Genomic DNA, 25,977 nt, shown 5'->3' on the forward strand with positions numbered 1-25,977 from the left:
AATTACGAGCGTCAGTAACAGTGTGATAAATCAGCTTGCTGGTAGCAGAGTGTTACTTGGTAATGTCAGTGCCGGCTCTGAAAAGGGAGATTAAAAAGAGAAGAGCAGCCTAGAGCACAGAGATTCTCATACTTTTTTAATATCAAGGACCCCTAAAGAGATATGCACATATTAAGCCAAGAATACTTGTTTTGTAATATTTTGTCCCTGAAAAAAAAGTAGTGATTTGTTATTTTACTTGATGACCCCCTGGAGTCCTTCTTGGGCCCCCTGGAGTTCCCGAGCCGCCTCTTGAGGAACCATTGGCTTAGAGAGCTGACAGAAGAAGAGACAGAGAAATGTGGATGTGCATGTGTGTATGCATGTGTGTGTGTGTGTGTGCTTTCCCATTGTACAGAGCCCGGTTTATTAAGATGTTTATGAGTGCACTAATTCAAGGAGACAGCCACACCTGGCCAACTGCACCACAGAGGTCAAATCTCTGTACCTCCCCTCTCTCTTTCCCCAAATCATACCTCCTCCTGTGGCGCCTCCATCTGCAGCTCGGCGGTCCCATCTCTCATACCTCTCATTCATCCACCTCCCACACACACACACACACACACACACACACACACACACATACAGAGTGGTGAGCCTGCATCATCTATTCATGCTGAACCACAGTCATGTAAAAAACAGGCAGAATTTATGACATGCAAGTGGCAAAGCAATAGATTTGGATATCTAATCAAACAGTTTGAACAGTTCTTTTTAAAAAATGTGTACCATGTGATATAATAAGACAGGACAAAAACTCAGTATAACAGTGTATTCCTATAATATTCCTAGATGAACCCATTTTATCTCTATGATTCTCCACTGTGAGTTACAGCATTGTACTTTATGCTGATTCTATCTCTATAATATTTCTGTAATATTCCCATAGGGATTCCTTTAAGATGGCCATGGTACTCAGCTGTTACTTTACAGTGACTTTATCAAATTTAATGATACTTATTTGTGTATTTTTGTTATCAGTATCAGTATTACTGTAATATTATTACACTGTAATATTCCGATAGAGACTTAAAGTGTGCCTGTAATGATTTGTAAAGTTTAGTGTGACATTAACATTGTTTAGTGCTTTTATTTGGTATACCTGTAGGCTAATATTATATAATGGTATTTCTATAGGGACCTTAAGCGCGTCTGTGGTGCTTGTAATGGTCTTATGGTACTTTTTAAATTATTATTAGTAGTCTCATTATAATATTCCAGTAGGGACTTAAACTGTGTCTGATGTGCTCAATAGTGAATCTGTAGTGTCCGTTCTGCTCTATGGTATTTTTTTTTTTTTTTTTTTTTTTTTTTTTTATACACCTATGGTATCACCACAACATCTTTGTCTCTGTAATATTCAGATTATAGTTTTGATACGGTGTTTATAGGCCTACAGTATCCTCCTAAAATGGGATTATAGGATTACTTTAGAGTATCAGAGTACGTCCCCAGCAGGCGGAGTGTACTTTATCCAGAGCCCCTTGGTTTCAAACCCAAGCCCCGCCCCTCCACCAAGCGCACCCACCTTATCCACCACCACAGTGCGCCAGGCAGGCAGGGACCCGGGAGCAGGGGCGAGGGGCACACCGGGGAGCAGGCACGGCGGACCGGACTCAGCACGCGTGGCGGCGGCGGCGGTGGTGGCACCTCCGGGAGAAAAGGCAGTAGCTTGTCGGGGCAGGGTGGGGAAGTCCTGCCGGGACCGCGGAGAGCTGAAGGATCCTGTGCATTTTGTCAAACCGTGGAAAAGGAAAGGAAACTCCTCTACGGCCAAATTTGGGAGTACCGTAACCGGTGGGGAGGAGGGGAGAGAGATGCAACTGCCGCCCGTGTCGGTGCGTCGCGCAGTCGGGCTCCGACGCTGGTGATGCCCGCCGTCCGGGGATCACCGCCCAGCACCAGCAGCAGCAGCAGCAGCAGCAGCAGCGGCAGGAGCAGGTCGGGAAAACAGGGCGTCGGGGGGCGGATGATGAGGATGGTAACGTCGGGATCATGGCAAACGGAACCGGCACTATCATGTTAAAATGCGTCGTGGTCGGAGACGGTGCAGTGGGCAAAACGTGTCTCCTGATGAGCTACGCTAATGACGCCTTTCCCGAGGAGTATGTCCCCACAGTGTTTGATCATTATGCAGGTAGGAGCACAATGAGACCCGGGCACATCTGTCCGTCATGAGCGACACCGTAAAGGACACATCCCTTATGTAAACTCATACAAAAGCTATTCTGCTTAATCTGCGGTGCAATAAAATCCATCCGCGTGAATAATAACACACCGAGGAGGGTGATATGAAACATGTTGGAGTTGGAAAATGTGCCCTGGGTTTCCTCTGCCACTCTTTCTCAAACTGCATTGGGCTGCATCTGTTGCTATAATCAAAACCACTTGTTTGCCTTCTCCATAACAGAGAGGGGTAGGGGACCCCAGCACCACCCCCACCCCCCCAATCCCACCCCTCCTCCATCCTCACCCCCATCACCCCCCCTCACCCCTTCCTTCTCTCACTCTGAACTGCTCTTTGTCTTTTTCCTTGCAGTGAGTGTCAACGTCGGCGGAAAGCAGTACTTGTTGGGACTGTATGACACAGCTGGTCAGGTACAGTTTATTTTTTACCCTGGCCTTGTGCCAAGCATGTCAAGGACACTCTCTCTCACACACACACACATGCACACACACACACGCACACACACACACTGAGTCGCTATCTCGCTCTCCCCATGTGCTCCTGGGACCACGAACTATCCAGCGCTGCCTCTGACACACCCACGGGCTCCATATTCAGGCCAGACGCTAAGCTGCAACAGGTGATGGTTTTTGCACATGGGTTTAGTGCCAAAGTCTGGTGTTGCATGGGACAGTGGTGGTAGTGAGGGGGTTTCAATAGGTCTATTATGTCGAGAACAGGGCTCCTATGTCCAGTAGTGATGTCACAGTTTGGTTAATAGGGCTGCCTAATGCCTGGGCCGCTTCTTTACAATGTGCCATTCAGCTCGCAAGAGTTAAAACTGTACTGAAAATGCACTGGTCTGCATGCACGCACGCACGCACGCACGCGCGCACGTACAATAATGTTTCCACTCAAAAGAGGAGCCTATGTACACACACGCATACACGCCCACGCACACTTAAACAGGCATACAGATAGAGCCGAGCTTGTATAGATGCACAGCAAAGCTCATTCAGAGAGGATTCGCTAAACTGTGAGATGTAGGAAAGGCCTCGCATCGTTCACTCCCGAAACTTCCAACACATTTATAGGGACTGAATTTAATGGGCTAAAGTAGAGGATGAGATATCGTTTGATCACAGTGATAGATTAGATTATTACACACACTATACAGAGTATGCAGCTGGTCCTGAATGTGCTGCTGATGTGTTTTTATTTATTTTATTTTTTTTTTTCGATGTGGTTTCCAAAAGCGTTTCTGGAAGTTGTTTTGCTCAGTATGTGCTCGCCGTTCTAGCAATTAAAGTTAAAGGATCAAGTTTGGACTGGCTTAATGCCGCACCTGAACACGCCCGCTTGACGCCCGTGCGCTCATTCTCTGCCCCCGGGGACCTTTGACCTCTCGTCTTTCCAGCACCTAAAACAGCACGCATGTCACATGTTGAATAGTTAACACTTTCCTCAGGACCGGATTTAACCGCGCGGCGTCCAAATGCGTCCCGAGCTGAAATCCGACCCATTCTTCGGAAAGGTGAAAAGCGCCGAAAGGTCGCCTCGGAAATATTCAGCCGCTCCCATTGTTGTTCATTCATGAATGCTAAATGAACCAGTCCATGAATAGCAAATCACAGCGTCCCTCCCTGCCTCCTGGACTCTGATTCCCACCCAAACAACTACCTGTGACTGCGTTTTTCTCAGAAAACAGATGGTAGTGGAATCACTACTCGGTTGTAACCGAGGAACACGGCCTTATTGTCTATTCCAGTGTGTTTGATCGGGTGTGTGTGTCACAGGAGGGGTTGTTTTTAGCTGATTCAGAGCATCTGTGAAATGGAGAAGTTCCCCCAGATGTCGGCTGTGGGCGCCGGCGGCCTCCCAGAGTAAAGTTACTTCTCTTCAAACGCAGCCCCTCCGCCCCCAACTCGGCTGACCTCTTTATACCGAGCACAAGGCCAGCTGGTAATGTTTATAGCCTCAGCATCTGATCAAAGACCCGGCGCCCCGGAGAGAGAGAGAGACGGAGACAGAGAGAGGAGGGGGGTGGGAGAGAGAGAGAGAGAGAGAGAAACTGAAAGAGGGAGAGGAAGAGAGAGACGGGGAAAGAGGAAGAGAGAGAGACAGAGGGGGGAAACCAAATAGTGAGAAGGAGTGAGAAGGAAGGAGTGTGTGTGTGTGTGCGTGCAAATGTGGAATCCTGTAAGTCAGACCACATCATTGCCCAGAATGTGGATATATTCAGTCATCATTTGTCTACATTTAGCTACTTTCACTGTCTCTTTCTCTCACTCCATCCGCCCCCCCACCACCACCTCTGGCCTCTGCTACACATGTTTTACTGGCTCCAAGCTCCCTTTTTAATATTTATATTCCCAGCATGGCTGCAGCTCCCACAATGCCTTGCTGTTTCACTGGGGATGTCTCAGCAGAGGTGGGGCAACGGGGCCTTTACAGATTACCCCGTCATGGATCCGTGCCGCGGCGTCGGCACCGCATGTCAGAGTCACATCACAATCACGGCGCGGCACTGAACCGAGCGCGCCGCCGTGCTTTGTCTGCTGTTGATTCTGCCTCCCTGCCTGCTTTTGTCTGCGAGCTGCCACGTCGCTCCCTCAGGCTCAGCCTATTGAATTATTCCATATGGAAGGGGCTGCAAAGTCTGTTTGCCGAATGTGACGAGGGAACAGAGGGAAAGTCTTTACTTATTCATTTATTTTCCTGCCGCTGCCGCCGCCGCTGCCGGGGCTGCACTCGTGGAAATCTAGCATCGCTGCCCTAGGAGGAGCAGGAGGAAACAGGAAGTGGATGCTAAGTGCTGTTGTACCCATGGCAACACTGGAGGCACTGGAGCAAGGGGGGGGGGGGCTGGTTGGGAGATGCAGCCCCATGAGATTTGTCTCCTGCAGCCCTCTTAACCCTCCCTTTATTGCCGTGTAGTTGCTCATTTGTCCCCTCAAACGCTCTCACACTCAGCTGCACATCCCATAATCACTTTTCCCACTCCAGTTCACCCATTACCCCCCCGTCTTTGTGAGGTTTGGTACAGTCTGATGACTCTTTTTTGACTCAGCAGCCCAATGTGGCCCGGTGACCCTGAGACGTCCCAGCGGGGGGAGGGGGGTGATGGGGTGATGGGGCGGAGGAGAGGACTGTAAATGGCTTTGCCCAGCTGGGGACCTGTCGCCGCTCAGCTGAGCAGGACCAGGACCCCCCCCCCCCCCCCCCCTCCCCGCGTCCAGCTCCAGGATGTGGATGGCACTCCATAATAATCCTGATTACATCTCTTGTGTGGAGAGAGCATCGCGCCAAACTCCATTAAAAAAAAAAAAATCTGGCAATCCGACCTCACTTTGCTTAGTGGCAAATCTCCATACCTCCTGAATTACGAGGTTTTTTTCTCAACGATTTGGTGCCATTATTCCATCCAGTGGACATTAGATCCAAGAGGCAGCGCTTATTTCAATGAAATCTCAACTTTTAGGTGTGGTTCTGGTGTTCATGGCTATATTTTGTGTAGCCTGCTTTTGTTCCTGTGTGATGTCTGGATAACCTGCTGCTGTAACACAAGAACTTCCCAATTTGGGATCAATAAAGCACACATATCGGTCTATCTATCTGTGGCACACATTGCAACTAATTATTATTTTCATTACAAATTGATCTGCACTGCAAAAACTCAAAATCTTACCAAGAATATTTGTCTTATTTCTAGTCAAAATATCTCATTACACTTAAAATAAGACATGATCACCTAAGAAATAACTTGTTTTTAGACAATTTTCACTTGTTTCAAGTGAATTTTCACTTGAAAATTTGCTTGTTTCATTGGCAAAATGAAATTTTTTAACTGATCAGACATTGTCTATAAAGTGTCAGGAATATTGACAAATGGCCATCACAACTTACCACACTCCAAACTTCAGCATTTGGGAAACGAGTAAATGTTTGGCATTTTAAGAAAAAAAAAAAAGACATTTAAAGGTGCAATATGCAAAATTTAGAGTTGGTTGAGTGACTCAAGGTGAGGAAGAACCGTGTAGATTCAACAAATTTCCAGATTTTTGGTCAGTTGAGTCTAAAGAGTTCTCACTTCAATGCAATTTTACATGTGTGTCTTTTATCGATTATCAAAATTATAATCAGTTAATTTTGTGTCGGCCAGCTAAACGATTAATCCACGTTTGTTTCAGCGTTAACCATCTAACATTGTGTAATTTCATCTTGAAAGTTACATTTTTACTGAAATAAGTGCTTTTTGGTGTATTGGATGTTATTCCACACGGATTAACGGCGCGTAATGATTCATAAATGTTCGTAAGTCGTGTGCGATATAAACAAGCCGACATGAATCCGCCAGATTTTTGAAAGGAGTTTGGCTCGATTTTCCCGCCACACGAGATTAAAGAGGATCTCGAGTCGGATCTCTCGTTCATCACCGTTAAAGGGCAAGTAAAACACGAACGGGGATGAATTGCTTTGTGGAGAAGGTGCAGAGCGGCGGGTTCACAGGGGTGCGACGTGGACGGAGGCGTCTGGCGTCTGGCTTTGCTTTCCCACCCCCCGGCGGCCATGTTGGAGAACGAGCGCCCACAACTCGGTGACACAGCAAACATATAGAGCCCCGAGGAGGCGAGAGAGAGAGAGATAGAGGAGACACAGAGAGGCCGGGGTGGGAGGAGGAGGAGGGGGGAGGAAGAGGAGGAGGAGGAGGAGGTGGCGGTGACTCACTCATATCATAGCGCTCATATGTCACTGAGTCAACAGCACACATTCACACAGCTGAGCTCACACACTAGCCAAATGAAAATGCCAAGCCTCACCCTGACGGAAATGTATGGGCATGTGTAGAGACAAGCTGGTATGAATAAGATCTATTAACAACCTCCACACGCACACACACACACACACACACACACACGCACACACACACTCTTATTTCTGTATTTTCTCCTCTCTGATTTCCCTCCCCCCCGCCTTTCCCCTGATCATAATATTTACTGTACACTCTCCAGTACCTAGGAGAGTGTGTTATGTAATGTGTTGCTGATGTACTCCTGCAAACTGCACTGTTCAAACTGTGTCACATACATAACATATGCCTCTTGGTGCAAACTTTTATCCCGAGCGCCTCGCGGTACCACGAGCGAGGCTCAAACCTTGGCAGCGTCTGAGCCACGCTCTGCTCATTGAGCTATGTAGGAGTGTGTGTGTGTGTGTGTGAGTGTGTGTATACTACTCAATACACACTATAGCGGGCATATTGTATTATGTAATGTGTCGGGGATGTACTGAGGAAGCAGTGGGAGAGACGGAGAAGCTCCGGGCCTGTTTACAGTAAACTGCTGAGTGGCTTACACTGTGTTCCTCCGTGTCTGAGCTGCACCGGGGGATCGGCTCGCTCGCTCGCTCAGGAAGGGGGGCAAAGGTCACGGGCGCACATACGCAAACACACACAGTCACGGTACATCTGATCCCAAGTGACGGATACATATGGGGGCCACGGAGGAAAGCACATACGCACAGGCGAGCTCTAGATGTGCTGGAAACTCGTTGTATCTGCCTTTTTTTTAATATATTTATTAAATTATTTTTAGTCTCTCTATAAGAAGAACCGACTTTGCCTCAGCTTTTAAAATGTACAAGTGAAAATCAGCCCGTAGTGTTTGCAAATCATCTTTAGAGTTTGTTTCGGCTTGCTTGGCGGACCAGGTGGGTGGAGTTTACTGCATCTGGACTGAGGTTATTATCTTTATTGAAAACTAACAATATAACAAAAATTAGGTGTGGAGAAAACATTTTTTTGTAACTGAGATAAAAATGAAAATGAGGCTTTACAACAAAAAAACGATAGCTAACCGAAACTGTGTGCTAAAATAACCTAAAATGACAGAGAAAGTGTCTTTAGTTTTTCTATTTCATACCATTTTTTTTAATAACTGGATGTTTTGTTTAGTTTTTATTGCACAACTTTTTTGCTCACCCCTGACAAATACTTCATCTTACAGAAAAACCCCATAAAACCAAGCATTTCAAAAAAAAAGAAAAAAAAGAAAAGCTAAACTAGCAAACCGGCTTTAAAAACAAATTAAACCCAAACTGAAACTGAAAATAAAGACTTAAAGCCAAATAAAAATAAAAAAAATCAACGAGACATGAGAACTGTAAAAACCTGGATCTTGATCTTGTAACCTTGATGTTGCGTCATCACATCATCCGCTGAGAAACTGAACATGTCAGTCTTTCAGCGTTGTAAAAAAAAAAAAAAAAAAGTATTTATAATGCCTTGCACTTGTTGATCAGCTCTGTGTGAACGCTGCAGAGCCGTGCATGACCTCTAATTAAATCTGCAGGACGTTAACAGGAGCGACAGACGCAGAAAGTGACACGAAAACATCCTCAATTTGCAGGATGTCTCTCATGTCAGAACAGGAGGGGCTTTTATTTTCTTAACTGTTCTTGCGTCAATGAAACAATCAGGGTAAATAATAATAATAATGATAATGATAATGGCTTGTTAATTTGAAAAAGTAACTAAGTAATGTGCCATGTTTATATCAGCTGATCGATATTGGCTCATCACAGACACATTCATAATATAAATTGGCTCATATACAAAAAAAAAAAGACAAAAAGAGAAAAATTGCAATAAAAAAAAAACAAAAACACTTGAGGTAATTTAAAAAGCTTGTTTTCATGAAATAGTCAGTCCAGCAGACTTTATTTGTTCACGATGCTTTGTGCAGCAGTGAGTTGGCAGAAGGGCCAATCACAGCTGAGCAGATGGCGCTGCGGATTGTGCTAAGAAGTTAACAAGTTTATTGTTCAACTGTAAAATATCAAGCCTCCACTCCACCATGCTGCAGTTATTACAGCTACAAGATCTGATTAGCAAATTTGAGGCTTCCTGGCTCCAAATGGCTTTTCTTTTTTTTTTTGTTTTAGTTCAGTCTCAGTGAGTCATGTCATGTAAGAAAAGTATGCTGAGATAATTTTGCTTGTGACGCTCAGGTAATCATCTTGTGCGTCACACCCGACCCGTCTGGGAGGTTCTAACAGCCACTATGAATTATTTGTAAATTCACAGTGAGCCACGTTTAAAACTCATGAAATACCGTAGTCATTTAGAAGTATGAGAATGAGTGACTCATAAATTTTTGAATGATACCCAGTTGACCTCTCTCTCATCCAGCGAGGAGTAGTTTGAGTCATCTGCATCCCGAACACGAGCCGGGAGATTGGTGCACTGTTTCCCTAATCTGCTCCAATCTAATATAAAGTCAATATATCTTAAAGTCATTAAACAGGCGGGGAGGTATGACGCATTTGCGTGGCTGATCTAGTGCTGTTTGGTGAATCTTAAGTCATTCCCTTCATTTGCATAACCTTTTTTTTTTTTTTCCTTTAATCCATTTGCATGAGAATGAGCTGTCTCCGAGGTTTCCCTCCACAGCAGCGGGATCGTATCGGACCGCGGTGTTGTGCATCTGGTCGGGAACGGGAAGGGGGGGGGGGCGGCGTGAAGGCGGGAGGATGAGAAACGGTCGCGCCGGCGCTTGCTCGGTTGTCCGAGGCGTTGCAGCAATCTCGGGCACAGTTGGGTCTTGTATCTAATTAGCTTTGATTTCCAGGGATGTTGACAGTAAACGCCCTGGACAACAGAGTGAGATTGATTCACTTGGCCCGAGCTCGTCAGGTTGAATCATATCTAATGACTGGAGATCCATTGATTCCCTGTGGCTCGTAGCTAGCCAGAGACAGCTATCCTGACGCGAGCGGGCATCGCTCAAAAACGTCTGTCACCCCAAGTGAGACGGGTCATGAATATGCATGTGCGCTCAAGTCGGACAGTCTGTCAGAAGGGTTTATCTTTGGCGTGGACAAGGGAGCGCTTGATCTCGTGCACAAAGGAGAGGCTTGCGTATGTGAATTAGCCATTTACACCGCACAAATATCAGGGGTGGCAGTGTGTCTGGTTTTGAACGTTTCGTGGCAGTGCCACTTGCTCAGCTTGCATTAGAGGACTGCAAATGTGAGGCAATCCTTAATTCTGTGTGCCAGAGGGAGAGAGAGCGAGAGAGCTGGGCAACGAGAGCGAGCAACTCTTATGTGAAGGTCATCTTCTGCACATTCTGTCGTTTCAGTAACTCAATTCCAGTTGCCATTTTTTATGCCTATCATTCCTGTCATAAACCTGCTCATCATTTGCACAAAACAGCCGAGCAGCTTGGCAGCGCGCACGCAGGAAACGCAGCAGATAAGCACACCAGAAAGTTTGCGCTCACACTTTCTCCCCCTGACTCTCCTGGCTCCTGCGAAAAGAGGAAAAGGGTGCCTGCATTTTCGAGCTCACTTTTCACACGCTTTAATAATTCATGAATAATAACTCCACAGATGTGACAGAACGGAGATGATCGCGTCTGTTTTTCCTCTGCCTCCCTGAGCCCAAACGTTAAACCTGACCCGCTGCCGTCCCGTCTCTCTGCAGGAGGACTACGACCGGCTGAGGCCGCTGTCCTACCCGATGACCGATGTCTTCCTCATCTGCTTCTCGGTGGTGAACCCGGCCAGTTTCCAGAATGTGCGGGAGGAGTGGGTCCCCGAGCTGCAGGAGTACGCGCCCAGCGTCCCCTACCTGCTCATCGGCACTCAGGTCAGTCCCTGTGGCTGCAGGCTCCGAATCGCTGCTCGCATCTGGCTTCTGCATCGATTAGTCGACTGACACAATACTCATCATTTTAGTCATTTGTCACATAAACACCCCTAACACCTGTTGATTCCAGCCTCACTAAGATGCTAAGATTTCTCTTCTTTTCTCTATTTATGTCACTATCAAATGAATACTTCTGTTTTTGTTGGCTGCTAGTCAGATTAAGGAAGCGATTTGAATACATCACATTAGATTCTGCTGACTTCCCATGAGCATGTGTGATTATTTTTGACACTTTAAAGACACTTTACAGAGAAAATGATTTAATGATTAACCCTATAAAGCCATTTGTATCATATATGATACACATTTTCAATTCCGTTTTTCGTTTTCAGTTTAATCAATACTTGACCAAAATACTGTTGTATACCTTTGAACACTTCCCCTGTTCACCCTGGACCATACCATTGGCACTTCAAGTACATATCTTATATCATACACCAGAAAGGTTGTGTAATAACATATTTTTTTCTTTTTCTTTTTTTTTTTTATATATATTTTGTTATAGGACTAAATAAAGGGTTCAGTTTCAAAAAATTGGAATTTTCTGCCAATTCTTTCATAGTTCAGGCTTTATAGGGTTAACCATAACAGTAATCAAAGTGATCGTTAATTGCAGCTCTGCTCTCTGTTTTAGGATGTAAGCCATATGACACCTGTAAAAATGCTGTTGAAAAGACAATAACTAAAGATGTCACGTGTGTTCCTGTACCTGTGCTACACACACGTCTTCTTTCACACACATCACCGTTTCCATTTGCTTGCACGTCTTGCTTGGCTTCCCCCAATACCAATTAAGTGCCTGTATTTTGCCTTCTTTCCATTGTTGTGTCTCGTTATCTTCCGTGCTAATAGTGGCTCAGCCGAGCTGCGGCGGGTGCCAGAATCATGACGGTTGTCTCAGGTGAACGGTGTTGTCATGGCAACGCTGACAAACTCCAATTTCGGCGTTCGAATTCAAGTCCCATGTAGGTTGCATAACGCAAGATCCAGTTTTATACCACGTCCAGATTGGAATAAATAAGCGTGCAGCTCCATGCAGCTTGTTTGGGGTTTTTTTTGTGCCGTTTGAGTCGAAAACATCAGAAAAAAAAAAATCTGAAGTGGGGCTTTCAGCTGCAGTGTGAGCTGTGATATGGGCTTTTTCAGCCGTACTGTCTGATGGCTTTGGGCTGAATCAGTGCACACAGCGTTACTTGACTGCATTCGGCCGCTGGTTCAGAAACAGTACAGCCATAATTTATCAGCAAAAGCCACATGCGAGCAGTCACTTTTCCTCATTGTTCTGAAATGTGCTGCTTTCGGGGTAAACCAACTGGACCAGCAGCTGCGCCCTTTGTTTTATTTGCTGTTTAACTCTTTGTGGGAAACGGCCCGTTGTGTTCCTCGCGTGTCAAAAATGTTGTTTTGGTTTTGAACTGGAGAACAAGCGCCCCGCTCAAAAGTCAGAGGTCAGAGACGATTGAAAAAAGATCTTTACACAAAAACTAATATACAAAAGCAAATACACTCAGTGTCCATTTTATCAGCTCCACCTGCACAGTCTAATCCAATATAATCCAACTGTTGTGCCGTAAAGTTTCCTCTCCTGCTGCATATAATGCTCAGGTTTTCTTGTTGTCACAGTGATAGAGGTGTTCATTCACTTCTATGTTTGGCATTGAGCTCATAGTTTGTGCTGCTGTTGGACTGGACTGCATTTTACTGACAGCTGTTTCCACTATTCTGTCCCGCCTCATGTATAATAAATACGGAGGGACAAAAAATCAGAAACACCTCAATATAATGTAGTCCAGTTCAAGACCTCTGCAAACTACAACCTCAGTAATAAACACAGACTTAAATGTACACATTCTCGACAATGTCAACACAAACTGAACATCATAAACTTTGTTAAAAGGTAGAATTTATGGCAGAGCTGCTGCATCAGACTGGAGAGGTGGAGCTGATAGAGTGGACACTGAGGGTAGATACTGTATATATAAAATATATGAAAGTATATAATTTTAGCCGGCCTCAGCTCCTCAGGTAGACTGATTTGAAGTCGACGAGCCGTGACTGAGATGAACTGATTGTCTTTCGACTTGAGAACAGCCGGTACGAGCCCCGTGATTCGGCTCTTATGGCGTTAAAGGGCCTGTGATGAACGTAACACAACGATGCTAAAACCAGGGGTGATTTTTAAAAAAAAAAAAATCTTTTGAAGAAATGGCACAAACTGTAAGCATTAGCTCATTGCTTTGCTTCCACCCACACTGCCAATACCATATGTACTCTTAAAAAACGAGCTCTGACTAGTGGGTGTCTCTCAGTCTGTGTTCCCTGGCAACCGAACACCAGAGAAGCCAAGACCCAGCGGTGATGAGGAGGATGGAGTGGGTGTCTGATTTATCTTGTGTCAGCTGATATTTACTGCTCTTTTATCAGCTCCCGTCATAACTCACTCTCCTCCTTTCGGCTGCATGCTGATACGTACGCACGGCCAGAGCTGCCGCGAATCAAACAAACCCACAAATGGGTTAATTAAGGGTGCTCCGTGTACGAGTTGTGTTGATGCGCGGCGGCGGGGCCCGTGCACAGTGCAGGTGGATGTTTTTTTGTGTAGTAATTGGTTATTAGTGAGATAGGGAGAGCGCGTGTGAGTGTGTGTGTGTTCTGCATTCCAATGAATAAAAGAGGAGTGAGGAACCTTGTGGTTGGCTGTGAAATGACTTTGCACAAGAGCAGGAAGTGTGAGCCAACATGGCTTTGTTTCAAAATGAAAGAAAAAAAAAACTCAGTCCATTACACAACTCAACTGTCCAACTGGCAGCTCAAAGCTACGGTTACGAGCACAGGTCTGAGTGCACGGGAACAGAAAAGCACCGCACAGCTGCCTCCGTATCTGATTGGCTGTTGACTGGGGCTGCACGGCAACTGCACGTCATGATTTTACTCTTGGCAGTCGGAGAATAATAACGGCACATCAGCAGTAGCAAAATATTTCATCTGCAACATGCACGGTTGTCAAAAAACATTCAAGATGTTGATACGAGATGCTTTGTGCGGAAGCGCTGCAATCGTGCGTCCATCCTGTCCACCTATCTAACAGGAAGTGTGTGTTATCTCCCTCAGATTGACCTTCGTGATGACCCCAAGACCATTGCCAAACTGAATGACATGAAGGAGAAGCCCATAGCCACCGAGCAGGGACAGAAGCTGGCGAAGGAGGTACGGACATCTGTCTGCCCGCCCCGAGCAGAGAGACATGTAGTCGGACCAGGACAGAGAGAGAGAGAGAGGGAAAAGCTGATTTTTTTCCACCGGTGTTGCAGAATTGAGCTGCCGGGTCTCATTAGATTCCTGTGTGTTGAACTGACCCCGGGAATGTCTCTCTAGGAATGTAATTTCTTTAGTGAAATGGCTGGAATTCAGACCTCTGTACATATTTCACCTTAAAACGAATCCAGCAGGACATTCTGGGTCCTCCTGGATGTCCCGCGTAGCCACGGGCTGTAGGATGCACACACACCAAGTGCGGTTCGTGATTAATCGCTGCTGTCAGGCCGAAAACCTAAAATACACAGCAAGTCGACCTTTCAGAAAATGCAGAAAATTGGAGTCATTTTAAAACCGGCATCCATGCATTTTTGGCAGAATGCATCAGGTTTTACACGGGGGCCTCATGAGTGACGGGGTCACGAAGCCGGCCGAGGCCACAGAGGTTTGTGTAAGATATAATTTCAAGTGAAAATATGAAAATCGCTCAAATTGGGGCTACAAGAATTTCATTTAATGGCGGTAGTATTTTAAGACAGGATCTGGATGCTGTCCATAGATCATCAATCCACATATTTTTTAGTGTATGTCAAGGTTATAAATCCTTAATAACTGCTGGCTGACCGTTGGAGAGACCCAGCTCTGATAGCTTAAGAGGAAAATCGAGGAAAATTGTTTTAGACTTTTTACTACTGACCATTTTCCAAGCATACCATACCATTTCACATTTTTGAATGTCAGAAGTAATAGCCATATGACTTTTGTTCAGAGAGCAATACTTTCTTTTTTCTTTGTGTCTTTCTTTCACATTAATTATGATAACTTTTTGGAAGCAAGAAGCAGCCAAATCACATCATCGCTGTCACAATGTCCTTGTCTGCTTCATGTTCGTCTTCTGGGCTTGATTTTTTTTCTTCTTTTTTTTTTTCTTTTTTAATTTTCGGATGTCAGAGCTTCCCACCAGCATGTGAACACACCAGACGACATGCAGACACTTTCAAATCACTGCAGGCATTAAACTGAATTGCCATGCAACGATAAAGCTACTTTGACAAGCTGTGATGGATTGCGTATCTTAACCAAGTTTTCAAGTCTCTGAAAATTGATTTTCATACCGTCCTGAAATGAATGGGAAAGAATGTCTGCCTTGAGGGATGGAGAGCGAAAACACACATCTGAATAAAAGGTAGGCCTATAGTATGCTTTGGAAATGGCCAGTATTAATGCAGAGGACACATGAATTGCAGTAAAAGAGCTGGAACTTGCAAAAACAGTGGCAGTGGAGTCTCCGCTGCTGGGTACGGGACGCTCTTCTGCCGCATCACGACTTTTGATATTTGTGCAAAACTCGTGCAGCTTTAAATAAGTGCTAATTGGCTGTGCTTCCTCCCTCATCAGATCGGTGCATGTTGCTATGTGGAGTGTTCAGCGCTGACCCAGAAGGGCCTGAAGACGGTGTTCGACGAGGCCATCATCGCCATCCTGGCCCCCAAGAGGAAGAAGGGAGCCCTGAAGAGGAGGCTGGGACCCCGCTGCATCAACTGCTGCCTCATCACGTGATGCACAAGCCCAGACACCATTCAAACAAAAATCCACAAACCAAACCTGGACTTGAAGGCAAAAGACAGATGACGGAAAAAAAAAAAATGCATAGACGGGAAAAGAGAGGCAGAGGGAGACCGAAGGACCGAAAAGGACAAAAACAAGAGCTGCTTTTAAGCTGCGGCGCTCTTGAACGGCCACCGGTCTCTCCTGCCGTCCAGCACTGGGGTTTAGGATGCAGTTTACTACCAAAGGAGCACAAAACCCAAGTCAGTCTCTTCTGATAGACTTTGTTTGCCTCAAAAGTACCTTCTTTTATAACCATTTTTAATCCTTTTCCTGTATAAACTTACTGAAAGCTGTCATGAGAAAAGAAAACACCACAAAGTGGACATTTCGAGTTTTAAGGGAAAAGCTACCCTCTAAAGAGGTCAGATTATTCCTGTGCAACTGGATGGTTCAAGCTTGCGTCTCAATTTGTGAATACCAACATTTCTCGCCTTCCTAATTTGATGCCATTGAGAGAAACAGCCTGGAATTGATCCGGTGCGTTGAAAATAAATGGTGAGGCTGACTTTAGTGACACTGTGATCAGATTTCTGGGTGTATCGGTGCACTTTCTATATTCAAAGAAAGTGCTGCAAATCCCCTGTAGGCCCACAAAGTCTGTCTCCAATTATTTGTCATTTGAGGATCTCCAAATTATACCTCTCGAAGGCCGAGTTTGTTCCTCCAGTTTCTCGCTCTGTGAGTGTCTTTCACATTCACAAATTTTAATTTAACTGTCCACGATGGAAGAACATATATGAATTTTGTTTGGTTTTTATTCCTCTTAAGTTATGGTATGTGTGTGTGGATTGTTTTCCCAGTATTTTTTTTTTTCTTTTGAAATCATATTGATAACAATAGAATGGATGGGTTTATGTAGCGCTCTGTAACTGGCCTCTAAGCGCTTTTCTCTTTTGTGTGGGGTAGCACACACACACAATCCAAAACCAATGAAAAACGGTTCTGAAAATAGACTTTGGACCCACAACTATATTATTTTATACTTTGAGAGTATTGTTTTTCCTCCCAGCCTTTATGAAAGCTTCATGATTTTGTAGAAATTAGGACTGGGGCTGATGTTATTAGAAGCCGAAGAGGTCTACTCCAAAATACTATATATCTACTTTTGGAAAAAAAAAAAGAAAAAAAAAAAAGAAATATATTATCTGAAATTTATGGTTCAATAGCTCTAAAATATAGATGATCCAGTCTGTAAAAGTATTATTTTGTCCACCGAGGACATAAGTTACATACTATGCTTTAAAAAGTACCATCGTTTCTTTTTATTTATTGTTATCCATCATCTTAAAAGCAGATGTCATGCTTTTCAAATGGTGGGTATCTCTGGAGACGAGGCTCCTCGCCCAAAGAAGCAAACGCGCACACTTTCATCAACATCGTGGTTAAATTGACCTAATACTGTATATCTGATGCACAACACGAAGCACAGTCTGCGTCCCCTCATGTCCCAACAAAGCACATCCCTCCGCTCCCCGACGCTGTCCCTCTCCCCCGTAAAAAAAAAAAAAAAAAAAAAAGGCTGATTTAAGCACAGAGCATGCACACTTTCCAATCAGGCACTAGTGAGAGCACAGTCCATCATCTTTCCGTTCATCACCGCGGTCCATCACCCCGACAAAAACCACGTGACGAGGCATCGCTGCCGGGTGAAAACCTTGTACCTCCCAAAAGTCAAATCTTCACTAATAAAAACACACATTTGCAGTTTGGCTGCCATTGAATTTTGAGGGATTCATAAACTTTGAGGGGTCATAGAAATGTTTGAGCCCACAGACAAGCATGCAATCCTTCAACAGAAATGAAAGCTGCAGTATTAAAACTGCCAAGGGCTGATTTCAGTGAGGACTGTTTAGACTCAAGTGACAAAAAAAAGTGGAATAAGTGCGTGACTTGACGCTCGCTTGGATGCACTGACCTGCCGCTACATAAGAGGCGGTGTGTCGGCAGCAGCTCTGCATCTGGCTAGTACACAAATTTTGTAATTCTAGCTGCAAAAAGAAATTATGATTATTATGATAAATTATTCATCAAGGCCGAACTTAATCATATGTGTGCTGTGTGGACAAATTCAGCTTCAGAAAGCTTTATTTTTCTTTTAGGAATCTGGGACAACTTCAACATTTTTTCTCTGATGAAGATGGTAATTTAGCTGTAATAAATGTGAATGACATTAAGCAATTCTCCTATTTACCAGCCTCCGTTTTTGGCCATGCGTTACGACAGTGGTTCTCAAGCGGTGAGATAAAATATAAGTCACGTATGAGTCCGAAAAATAATTAGCCTATGCTGTAACTTCAATAAAAATGTAAATGTAAGTTTGATGAACCAGGTTTTCTATTCAGGTTTCCCGAAGGTGTCAAATGTGTTTGTGGTTTAAATCTGCAGCCTGTCTGTGGAGATTCTCAGTCATCCAGGTCATGACATGCAAGAAAGTTGAAATCAAGGTCAACTGGACTTGATAGTAGGTTTTTGAAGACGTTTCGCTTCTCCTGCAAGAAGCCTCTTCAGTTCTTGGAGGAGAGGCGAAACGTCTTGAAAAACCTACTGTCAAGTCCAGTTGGCCTTGATTTTAACTTTCTTGCACAACAGAAACAACAAAACCCCCTAAGTATCAGGTTGTTGTTTCACACACTGATGGAGCTGGGTTGGATCCATATTGGCTTTTTCCTGTCAGTTTTTTTTTTTTTCCAGCAGCAGCAGCAGTCAGGAGGCATTGACTAAAAAAATATTTTAAATCGGATGCATGTTTGAGAACCACAGTCGGGCACAGTGCCAGTTCATGTGCTGGATTTTAATGGGATGGAAACCATGCATGCCGGGTCTGTTGAGTCTGAATGGTCCTCAGTTCAATTATTGCAGCTTAAAAGTGGATTTACGAGGTTTTCACGTAGCAGTGAAGGCTATTTACAGTCTGAGGAAATGCGACTTTCGGTCAGCTTCCATCCATCAAACAGCCGTGTCTTTTTTTCCTTTCACAGCAACACTGTAGAAACTGGAAATCCCACAGGAACTCGCTGATCTGCGTAATAAAATCACACTGACGCGATATATGAGGTATACCAGAATTTGGTAAATACTTAAATGATCTATGGGTCCACAAAGCAGTTTCACACCCACACGGCTCAAACAGTCCTGAAGGCCTCGATGGAGTAACTCGTGGTAAAAGTGTGACTGAAGATCCAAAAAATACAGGCTCTCCTTGTCTTTATGCATTTGTTATTGGCTTTTTCTAACTTTTGTTTTTGTTTCTAAATGTTAATCAAAGGTGCCAATACTTGCTAAATGACCTCTGTTAGCCTATATTTAATTTTCCGTTCAGAATCAGACGTGTTGATTGATTAAAGCTTTAATGTAAACGGTGCTCCTCTCTCTCTCTCTCTATCCCTCTCTCTCTCGCTCTCTCTCTCTCTCTCTCTCTGTCCCAGCCTGCGTTGTGTTCTGTCTCTTGACCCTGAACAGCAGAAAAATGCCTGCAGGGTGGAAAAAAACCCTCTCTTTCTCTCTCAGAAACTGTTTTTGCTTGCTTATTTGTTGTTTGAGGTACACCCTCAGGATTTAGGATCTAAGTGCCGCAGCCACCAATGCATTCTCTCGTTGATGCTCCTCTCTTCTCAATAAATGTGTTTACTGTGTTAATAAGCCGGCTTAGAGGGTTTACCTGCGGCCCTGGAACGCTTTTATGAAATTAACCTTCGCCGTGTTTATTTCTGGAACTAACTGCACTCCATGTCCATCATGGCCCAGATTTAATTGGGTTGACTCGATAAGCTGGGCAACACAATTCAATTTGGAGGTTACATGAATATGCATACTTTTTTTTTTTTTTTTTTTTAATTTTAATTTTCATATACTTTCAGCAGAAAATTTATGTGATGATTGATTTTTCGTTTGTTTGTTTGTTTGTTTTTCAAAGTTGGTGAGGTATTTCTTCAGTTTTCTCCAGATGCAGCACTATTTAATCTGGACTAGGATGAGTTGTGGTAATCTCTTGAGCAAGGGCGCCACTTGGTGGCTACATCTTTAATGAAGAATATCCCACACTTTTTCTTTTTTTTTTTTTTTTTGGCGAGGCACACATGCAGTATTTAATTAGTGTTCTGCTTCACATGTGTAAAATTTTACACAATAACACAGTGTCATTGAGAGCTGACTCTTCCTGTAGCAGTTTGAAGAAAAGCGCCTCATTCGCATGGATGATAGTCAGCACTGAGGGAGGCAGGAGTCCTAACTATCCAGTTTATTTACAGGCAGGTTCTCGGCCTGTGTGGGATTCAAACTATGAAGGAAGTGCTGAGTGAGGGTCCTGGAGTGCTGCATTGGATCCCAAATTGAATGATAAATAAATAAAAATAGCAGCTGTAACAGAAAATGTGAAAACAATCTGATGATTTTCCAGGATGAGGGAAGACCAGACAGTAATAAAAACTGTCAGTGGGGCTGGGACGAGACACTCAGAGCTGGTTTGACTTTGTAACGCACCCCGAAAATCTCTCCTGCTGACGTCAGTTGCTCAGTTGCATTGATTAGCAGTGAAATACAGAATTTAAAAATTTTATTATTGGTTTTCAAGGTCTGACATGAATTATCTCCTCAATACATCACTGATCTGCTGATCCCATATTCTGCCCTGCAGGTGGTCATCCTCACTGCAGCTCCTCTCAATCCCCCAATCCCGTCTCAAATCCAAAGGTGACCGGGCCCTGGAGCAGCCTCCCGTCCTGGATCAAGCCCTGTCCCACCACTGGCACTTTTAAATCAAATTTAAAGACCCAGATTTTTTCCTCTCGCATCTTCTTCAGTCTGAGGTTGGCCAGGGTCAAGTCCATTCTTAATTTATCTCTAAGATCCTCCTGGTGAGGTTTTTTTTTTTTTAATCTGCTCATGATTTTATTCAATTTTACTTATTTCCCCTAACAACCAGTTATTTCTATCCTGTGTATTCCACCGTTTGAATGACAGAGAAAGAGAGCGAGAGAGAGAGAGAGAGAGAGAGCAGATGCACCAAACCACCTTAAGGCCAATTTAAGGTTCTAGTCCAGTAATTTTAGGCCAAAATTGGGGTCAACCTAGGACAAATTGCAAGAGAAGCAAACTCAACCTTTGTATCCTCAGTTTGTCCTGAGTGAGGGGAAAAAAAGTCCCAAGAAATCCCATTGGTGGAAAGTTTTGAAAATCACCTATTTATGACCACATATTACCAAAAAACACTGTTTTTAACACACAGGGGAAAGGGGTTCAAAATGTTACTTTCAGATATCACTATAAAAATTCACAAGATGATTGCACACACAAAGACAAGAAAAAAAGTCAATTACAAGTTCTTTGAATTATTCTGTTTACACATGCATATCACACATTATCTGATTTGATATGCGCTAATAAGGAATATAAGGAATAAATGCCAGAAGAGATATTTAAACAGTGAATTAAAAGGTTACTATATATATAGTAACCTTGAATTAAAAGGTTACTATATAACAGTGAATTAAAAGGTCAGGGTATGAAGAAGCTTTGCAATCCCACCTCGAGCTTCATTGTCTTTTCAGCCACGCAGTCATTTTATAGCTAACGTTAGACATAGTGTAGCTTTGTGGTGTCTGTAGCTACTAGCTACCTAGCAGTCAGAGGCTGATCCATGAAACATCCTGCACGGGTAGCAGAAAGCGGCATCTGCCTCTACAGAGACTCTAGCCAGTCCCTGTTTTGGTACCAAGAGGTGCTGAATGACCTTTTCTTTCCACAGAAGAGTCTCAAAGGAAAGTTCTTAAGGAAAACTCTGTTGGACTTCTCTGTACCAACGTCACTTGGCGCTGCTGTGGCCGTTGGCACCATTCATGTCATTTCCTTCATTTCGTCATCCAGGTGTCGCAGGGCGGTGAGGTAGAGCTTGGCAAAGTTCACGCTGGAGCACGGTTCCTCTGTCACCTTTCTGTTTTGAGGACGCGTTTTAAACTGCTCCACCAGGCTTATGAAATCACCGCTGAGCTGATGGATTTCTTCCTCCCGGGCTTGCTTCTTCAGAGCCCGGGTGTCCTGCTCCATCTTCTTTTGAGTCGCCTCTCGTTTTTTGCTGATGCTAATCATCTCTAAGCACATCACCACTTTGCACGAATTGTACAAGATGAAGTGGCCGAAAACGATGCAGAGGATGGTGTCGATTCGGCTCGATTTCATCCCTGCGTTGTCCAGCACGTTCTGAATGTCGGTCCAGCCGTCCAAGGCCACCAACGCTGCAGCGGTGAAGAAAGAGCTGGATTTCTCGCCAGTGCAGAGGATCTGGACCGTCTGGGCCACCAAAAAAGTAAAATCCACAGATGCCAAAGAAGAAGATGAACAACAGCATCAGGCAGAAGGCAGAGAGTGCTTTCTTCGAGATGAGGAACAAACACTTGGTCGTGTCCCAGAGCACCGGGATGCAGGAAAGGATCCTGAAGAGGCGGAAAGTTCGCAGCTCCACAGACACAGTTTCTGGGCTGAAAAAGGACAGGTAGCTCACACACAGGATCAAAGCATTAAACACACTGGACTTCCTCTTCAGACACTGAAAGCCTTCAGCCCACACTTTGATCAGGAACCCCAAGGTGGACCACAGCATCGAGGATGAAGCTCGCCAAGATGAGGCTGTGGAACCAGGACGACTCGTGGATCCTGACAATCAGACGGCCGGCTCTGCTCTGGTCGTGCTGGCTCTCTGCTGATTCCCTCCCGTCATCGCCTTGCTCAGACTTTGGCTGCTGAGCCGTCCGGCTTCCTTCCTGGTCAGCAACAAATTGAGCTTTCCTCTCTTTCACCTCTCCTGTTTTTTGCTCCATTTTTCAATCATAGTTTCTCTACTTTGACCTGGCTGCGTAGGTAGGCAGGATCAGCCAGAGCTTTAATCGCATATAGTATATGCATACAAAATCAAAATCGATGGCTTGTGAGCTTGTTGGCCGGGGAACGGCGGCAGACTGTGGGCGGAGTCACCGTCTTCATGACATCATGAAGTAACGGAAGTGCAATCAGCTCGTTTTACAGGGAGAGTTTCAAAAAACAGGCTGTGTGCACTTCTCCATTTATCACAGGTTTAATGCATGGGACAGTATTTGTGTGGCCCCAAGACCTTCCCTATCGCGCAAAAACAATGAAAATTGTATTTTTCAAGCCATGGGGCCTTTATTGTCATTGCACAAAAAAACACAGCAGTGAGTTTTTTGCAACGAAATGTCATTGCTTGGCTTCCGGATTACAACAGAGATGGAATTGTGGGGCAGTTTAAATAATTAAAATATAATCTATATAACTAGTACGTAAAAAACAAGAGCTAAATAATAATGAGTGCAAGAAAGAATAAATAGATAAAACAGAATAAACAGTGTAAACAACAGAAACATCGTAGCAGCAGGGTGGAGAGTATTTCACAATAGGAGGTAAGTCTCCTCATCCCAGGGGGTCTCCCGGTACTGGGCCACACACCCTGGGCCTCTTCCTAACATTACCTGCGTGATATTGGTGATGTGAGAGAATCTAACACTTGTTCCCAATTACATTAGACAGGAACACAGGCAGAAATAGTGGAGGAGGTGAGTGCAGGTGAGCATGGTGAGACAGGAGAGGGCAGCAGGGAAGAGGAGAGTGAAGGAGGAGAGAGAGGGAAGAAAAAGAGGAAGCACAGGGAATCCAGCTGGGTCCCAAAATGGATCGATACAGCAAAGTTCCACCAATGGCTGTATCACACAGATCAAGGTGAGTATTAAGCATTGCAATATCATGCAAGTTATTACTATTATTTTTTAAAAATATTTTATTTAACTTTAATTGAGCAATGACTGTACCATTTGACACTGTGCCTGCAGGAAGGTTCTGCTGGTTATGCCGCCAACACAAACAAACTCCAAAAGCAGGAGTGGCCAAGCGTCCATTTATTGAAGCAGGAGGCCAGATTTACCTGGACAGGCACATGGGGACAGAGCACCACAAGAACAGTGTCAAGTCACAAGCCTTTTTGGCACAAGGTGAACTCCCCTCAATTAGATGTCATAACAGATTATTTTAAACGCTTAAAATGTCTCGGGTATAACGTTTTTGTTAAAATAACCATCAAAGATCACATTTATCTGTGCCTGCTTTGCATAGGTTCTTCAGTTATGGCAGCCTTTGACCCAATAATAAATATGGAGCATGAGGCAATCCTGGGTGGCTTTAAATGTCTGTATTACCTCACCAAGAGGGAACAGGCACACCATGCTAACTACGCAGCTCTTCTGGATCTGGCGGAGTTGCTGGGCTGTGATTACTGCAAAAAGCTCAAGGTAACGTTATTGTGATTGGTCATATTTGTATTATTTCATGCTGCAGATCAGCTAACCTCAAAATCTTAATATTAAATATATTCAATATTTTATTTCATTTACTCTTAGATTGGGAAAAAAACAAATTACAGGTCTCATCTAATTATTGATGAGATGCTGGAGATTTTGGCCACTGTGGTGGAAGAGCCAATCCTCAAAGACATCCACTCCACTGTTGCCACTGGGTTAGAGGCGGATGACAGTACAGATGTCTCTGTGACAAGACAGCTGGACCTGCATGTAGGGTATAAATTCAGAGGGAGATTATTTCTGACTGAATCTGAATTATATTTCTTTATGTTTACAGTGTATTTGTTGTATATGTTTTCAGATATATGGACAAGGAGGGGCAGCTTTTCAGCCAGTTCCTGGACCTGGTAAATGTCAGTGATGGAAAAGCAGATACCATCGTGGCAACTGTAAAAGAAGTGCTGCACAAAAAGAAGATTCCTACCCGAAGGCTTTATGGATTAGGAACAGATGGAGCTGCTGTGATGATGACTGGGATGAACTTGCAACATAAGAAAGTAGAATGTTAATCAGGGTTCTGAACATGATTAGTTACTGCATGTACTGATTTTGTTTTATTCTTGAAACAGGGAGGTTGAATGGTGTAACAAAGCAGCTCCAGGATGACTTCCCTTGGTTGCTGCCGGTTGCATGTGCTGCACATCGCCTGGCCCTGGCATGCAGGGATGCCTCATCTGATGTCACCTATATGGCCACCTTCAGGGACCACTTGCAGCAGCTCCATCTTTATTTTCACAACAGTGCCAACAGAATTGCTGTTTTAAAAACTGCAGCACAGTCCCTGGGCTTGGAGGCCTTGAAAAACATACGTACAGTACAGGCCAAAAGTTTGGACACACCTTCTCATTCAATGCATTTTCTTTATTTTCATGACTATTTACATTGTAGATTCTCACTGAAGGATAGATGAAGTTAGCTGATTGGTTCTTGCCATAATATGAATTTTAACAGTTGTCCAATAGGGCTGTCGGCTGTGTAGTAACCTGACTTCTGCACAACACAACTGATGGTCCCAACCCCATTGATAAAGCAAGAAATTCCACTAATTAACCCTGATAAGGCTCACCTGTGAAGTGAAAACCATTTCAGGTGACTACCTCTTGAAGCTCATCGAGAGAATGCCAAGAGTGTGCAAAGCAGTAATCAGAGCAAAGGGTGGCTATTTTGAAGAAACTAGAATATAAAACATGTTTTCAGTTATTTCACCTTTTTTTGTTAAGTACATAACTCCACATGTGTTCATTCATAGTTTTGATGCCTTCAGTGAGAATCTACAATGTAAATAGTCATGAAAATAAAGAAAACGCATTGAATGAGAAGGTGTGTCCAAACTTTTGGCCTGTACTGTATATTGTATCTTGTAACAGCAAGTGTGGCTGTTATTGTGCACAGATGCACTTTCTTTGTTATTAGCTTTTATCTCATGACTGAAATATTTTTCAAAAGACACCCGCTGGCTGTCTCAACACCTGGCAATCACCACGATACAGAGAAACCTGCCGGCTGTTCTGGCTGCTTTGGCTGAAGAGACCGAGGTGAACAGGTGCCCTGTAGCCAAGGGCCTTTATGGTTTCTGCTGCACATACCGCTTTGTCGCAGGAGTCTACCTGCAGGCAGGCGCGCTGCCACATCTGGCTCGGCTCTCCAAGATTTTCCAAAAGGAAAATGTAAACTTCCCGGCAACACAACCTATCATGGCTTATTTAATCATTTTTTGTCTTAAACCAAAAAGCTAAGCATTGTGTGACTGCCCTTATTAGCTCCCAGTGACAAAGGCAAGGAGGGGCTCTGGTCCCACTTCAGGACTCAGGTACATTTTGGATGGCTGTGAAGTT

General features: G+C 44.2%; 1 protein-coding gene across 1 annotated transcript; it reads left to right on the top strand.

The window, feature by feature from the left end:
• Positions 1-1,597: 1,597 nt before the first annotated feature.
• rhoq (ras homolog family member Q) lies at positions 1,598-19,262 on the top strand. Its single transcript, XM_030071404.1, has 5 exons — positions 1,598-2,176; positions 2,579-2,637; positions 10,692-10,856; positions 14,028-14,123; positions 15,570-19,262. Exons 1-5 carry the CDS (start codon positions 2,035-2,037, stop codon positions 15,729-15,731), a joined length of 624 nt encoding a protein of 207 aa, XP_029927264.1. The 5' UTR covers positions 1,598-2,034; the 3' UTR covers positions 15,732-19,262.
• The last annotated feature ends 6,715 nt before the right edge of the window (positions 19,263-25,977 follow it).

The sequence above is a fragment of the Myripristis murdjan genome, chromosome 15, assembly GCF_902150065.1.
Source record: "Myripristis murdjan chromosome 15, fMyrMur1.1, whole genome shotgun sequence".
Classification (NCBI taxonomy): domain Eukaryota; kingdom Metazoa; phylum Chordata; class Actinopteri; order Holocentriformes; family Holocentridae; genus Myripristis; species Myripristis murdjan.

What these genes read in the sequence shown, in the direction of transcription:
- rhoq (XM_030071404.1), top strand. Translation starts at nt 2,035, where the DNA reads ATGGCAAACGGAACCGGCACTATCATGTTAAAATGCGTCGTGGTCGGA. An exon ending in TGTATGACACAGCTGGTCAG is followed by an intron (nt 2,638 to 10,691) that starts GTACAGTTTATT and finishes GTCTCTCTGCAG; the next exon opens with GAGGACTACGACCGGCTGAG. An exon ending in ACCTGCTCATCGGCACTCAG is followed by an intron (nt 10,857 to 14,027) that starts GTCAGTCCCTGT and finishes TATCTCCCTCAG; the next exon opens with ATTGACCTTCGTGATGACCC.